The sequence below is a fragment of the Cebus imitator genome, unplaced genomic scaffold (genome assembly GCF_001604975.1).
Source record: "Cebus imitator isolate Cc_AM_T3 unplaced genomic scaffold, Cebus_imitator-1.0 Scaffold654, whole genome shotgun sequence".
NCBI lineage: Eukaryota > Metazoa > Chordata > Mammalia > Primates > Cebidae > Cebus > Cebus imitator.
Window position 1 is genome coordinate 430,564 of NW_016107969.1, and position 3,643 is coordinate 434,206.

General features: G+C 47.5%; 3 protein-coding genes across 6 annotated transcripts in view; 1 reads left to right on the top strand and 2 right to left on the bottom strand.

Annotated features, from left to right (window-relative positions):
- The window catches only part of LOC119469431 (zinc finger protein 160-like), a 609,418-nt gene that overhangs the window by 289,180 nt on the left and 316,595 nt on the right, over positions 1-3,643 (top strand). The window lies entirely within an intron of this gene.
- The window catches only part of LOC108295661 (zinc finger protein 845-like), a 91,000-nt gene that overhangs the window by 63,360 nt on the left and 23,997 nt on the right, over positions 1-3,643 (bottom strand). The window lies entirely within an intron of this gene.
- Positions 1-3,643, bottom strand: part of LOC119469430 (zinc finger protein 761-like) — a 36,924-nt gene that overhangs the window by 30,406 nt on the left and 2,875 nt on the right. Inside the window, exons 2-4 of the mRNA XM_037734680.1 lie at positions 2,550-2,629; positions 1,431-1,512; positions 1,028-1,253 (exon numbers count right to left, since the gene is read on the bottom strand). Of these exons, the coding sequence (XP_037590608.1) occupies positions 1,028-1,057 (30 nt within the window). The 5' untranslated portion in view covers positions 1,058-1,253; positions 1,431-1,512; positions 2,550-2,629. The remainder of the gene's footprint in view (positions 1-1,027; positions 1,254-1,430; positions 1,513-2,549; positions 2,630-3,643) is intronic.

Below are 3,643 nucleotides of genomic sequence, written 5' to 3' on the forward strand. Positions count from 1 at the left end.
CGCGCCTGTAGTCTCAGGTACTCAGGAGGCTGAGGCAGAAGTATCACTTGAGCACAGAAGGTGGAGCTTGAAGTGAGCCAAGATCACAGCACTGCACTCCAGCTTGGGTGCCAGAGCGAGACTAAAAATATATATATATAGAAATACTGGCCGCGTGTGGTGAGACACGCCTATCATTCTAGCTCTTTGAGAGGCCAAAGTAGAAATCACTTGAACCCAGGGGTTGAGGCTGCTGTAAACATTGAATCCTGCCAGTGTACTCCACACCTAAGCCACAGAGCGACACCTTCTATTTTTTGTTTTTGAGATAAAGTCTCACAGTCACCCAGGCTGGAGTGCAGTGGCACAATCTCGGCTTACTGTAACTTCCACCTCCCATGTTCAAGTGATTCTCCTGCGTCAGCCTCCTGAGTACCTGAGACTATTACAAGCGTGTGCCAGCACACCTGTTAATTTTTGTATTTTTAGTAGAGATGGGGTTTCACCATGTTGGCCTGGCTGGTCTTCAACTCCAGATCCCAAGTGATCCCCCACCCTGACCACCGAAAGTGCTGGGATTACAGGTGCGAGCCATCGCACTCAAACTAACATCCTGACTCTTAAAAAATAAAAAACAGGCCGGGCACGGTGGCTCAAGCCTGTAATCCCAGCACTTTGGGAGGCCGAGGCGGGTGGATCATGAGGTCAAGAGATCGAGACCATCCTGGTCAACATGGTGAAACCTCATCTCTACTAAAAATACAAAAATTAGCTGGGCATGGTGGCGCAAGCCTGTAGTCCCAGCTACTCGGGAGGCTGAGGCAGGAGAATTGCTTGAACCAAGGAGACGGAGGTTGCGGTGAGCCGAGATCGCGCCATTGCACTCCAGCCTGGGTAACAACAGGGAAACTCCGTCTCAAAAAAATAAAATTAAATTTAAAAAAATAAATAAATAAATAAAAAACAAAGTTTGGAGTCAGAGACATGTTGATCCACCAGCGTGGCTTCCAATGCATTACCAAATCAGATACAAAATATCTCCACTTACTTGTCTCCTTTTCCCGAATTTACCAGACATCTGTGCACATTAACCTATGTGTTTCATACGTAGTTTCTCTGGTTCACAAAGAGCTGATATCCAGATGTGGCCAATGAACAATCCAGTCTGCCGATCAGCACTGATTCCGGGGGGCCCAACCGCCATGTCCATCCAGGTCTGGTGTCAGCCCTTCCCATGACCATGCCCAGTGGAGCCTCTTCCCAGGTTCATGTCACTGGGCCACAGAATATGGAATCTCAGAGCAGATGACAGGAACTGAGGGAAGGCATGGCTGAGTGCGAGCCAACATGTCAGGCAGGACGCTTCAGACTCAGAACAGACTGGCTATTACAATGCCTGGCATTTCAGAAAGGAAAGAGGGAGATGAATCCATCTAGGAGTATCACTTTACCTGTGAAAGAGCCATGCCTGGCTCCTTTTCTTTGCTCTTCTGAGCTGCTTCCTCACGTAATGTGAGCCTTTAGAAAACAATCCTGTATGTGAAAAATATAGGAGACTTAAAGTTAGAAACAACCCACTCCATTCCTGTGACAAACACACACAAAGGGGGGAGACCTCACCCTGTAGAAAGATGAGCCTCTGCTGCCCACTGCACCAGAGATCATGCAGAGATAAGACAGTCCCACAGGAACACCTACAAGTGTATTTTGAGCCAGGTCTTCAGATCTCACTCCCCTCCAGGAGAAGGCTCACATACCAGGCAGCAGTGGGGAGCTGGACTGGACTGAGCTCCCCTTCAGGGCACAGACCCAGACCTGACCAAACACCACCTAGAGCACAGCCCCTCCCCTCTCTGTGGATCAAAGGCTCAGCTCAGCCTTCAGAAATGGAGGACACAGAACCTTGAACCTCAGTGCTGCACACAGATTATTATCACCTGGGATACGTGGTATTTGTGTGTCACTTACCTGTGGCCTGGAAGCCCCCTCCCTGCTTCAAGTCTTTTTGCTTTTGCTTCAAGTTTTCCCACCTTTCCAGACCAAACCAATGAACCTCTTCTATGTATTGACTGATGTCTCATGTCTCTCTAAAACGTATAAAATTAAGCTGTGCCACCACCGCATTGGGCACATGTCACCAGGACTTCCTGAGGCTGTGTCACAGGTGTGCCCTAAACCTTGATAGAAGTCTTTTTAAATTGAGATCTGTCTGAGGATTTTTGGGTTCACAGATGCAATGTCAAATGGGGGCTGTGGGAGATCACAAGGTTTTCCACACAGAAGGTGATATCAGAACAAAGACCTAGGGAAGAAAGGCTGCTTGTGACTTAAATCTGAGGGGCCAGAGTCCTAGGGAGAGACAGCTCAAGTGAAGGCCCTGAGACAGCAGCCACCTCAGCCCCAGGAAAAGGAAAGCACCCGAGTGGCTGGAGCAGTGGGAGAGAGGAGGGCACAGGTAGGAGATGGGGTCAGGGAGGTCCTAGGGGCACAGATGCATAGAAACAAGGTTTTCAAACTTTTTTCTTCCACAACCCAGAAGAATTTTGGAAGTCGACTGTTATCACACCTACTTGGGAGCCGGAGGCAGGAGATCGATTCAACCTAGAGGTGGAGATTTCAGTGAGCTCAGAACGTACAACAGCACACCAGCCTGAGAGACAAGAGCAAAAGTCCATTTCAAAACAAAACAAAACAAAATGGCCAGTGGCAGAGTTCAAGTCTGTTATCCAAGCACTTTGGGAAGCCAATTTGGGTGAATCACCTGAGGTCAGGAGTTCTACTAAAACAACCAAATTAGCTTCTGGTGGTATCCACCTGTAATACCAGCTATTTGAGGGATTGAGGCAGGAGACTCATTTGAACCCAGGAGGCAGAGGTTGCAGTGAGCTGACATAGCAGCACTGCAGTCCATCCTGGGCAATAAACAAAACTCATTAAAAAAATAATAATTTAGGTAGTTATGTATCTTCTCACTCCTCTCATGTATACATGTAATTTTCTCTTTATATTATAAATTATTTCCCATATTATAAAACATGCTGTCAAGTTCAGCTAAGTCCCCGGCAGTACAGTCACCCTCATCTGAGATGTGCAGACTGCCAGAGAATGTGTTTCGTGGTTTAGGAATCACTTATGGACACATGAAGGTGGTGACGCCTGTGTGATGTCCCCAAAGAGAGAGGAGGAGACAAGTGGACAGAGGATTGTAGTGCTCAGGGGAGAGGCCTGCAGGGGACATGGAGCTGTATAGGTGGGTGAAAGCCTTGAGATGATAAGGTTCAAGGTGATTTGAGTCTAATCCCCCGTTTTAGTGCTTCTTGTGCCTTTTTTGGTGTTGCTGTTGATTTTTGGAGGACTGGAATCCATTTATAATTTGAGTTAAAACTAAGCACTAGCCAGGCAGAGGGGCTCAGGCATATAATTCCAACACTGTTGAAGGCTGATGTGGGTGAATCACAAGGTCAAGAGGTTGCGGCCATGTCAGCAAACTACTAAAAATAGAAAAAATTAGCCAGGGATTCTGGTGGGTGACTACAATCTCAGCTACTTGGGAGGCTGAGAAAGGAGAATTGTTTGAACCCGGGACTGGAGGTTGTAGTGAGCTGAGATCACACCACTGCACTCCAGCCTGTGTGACAGAGCAAGACTCTGTGCAAAAAAAAAA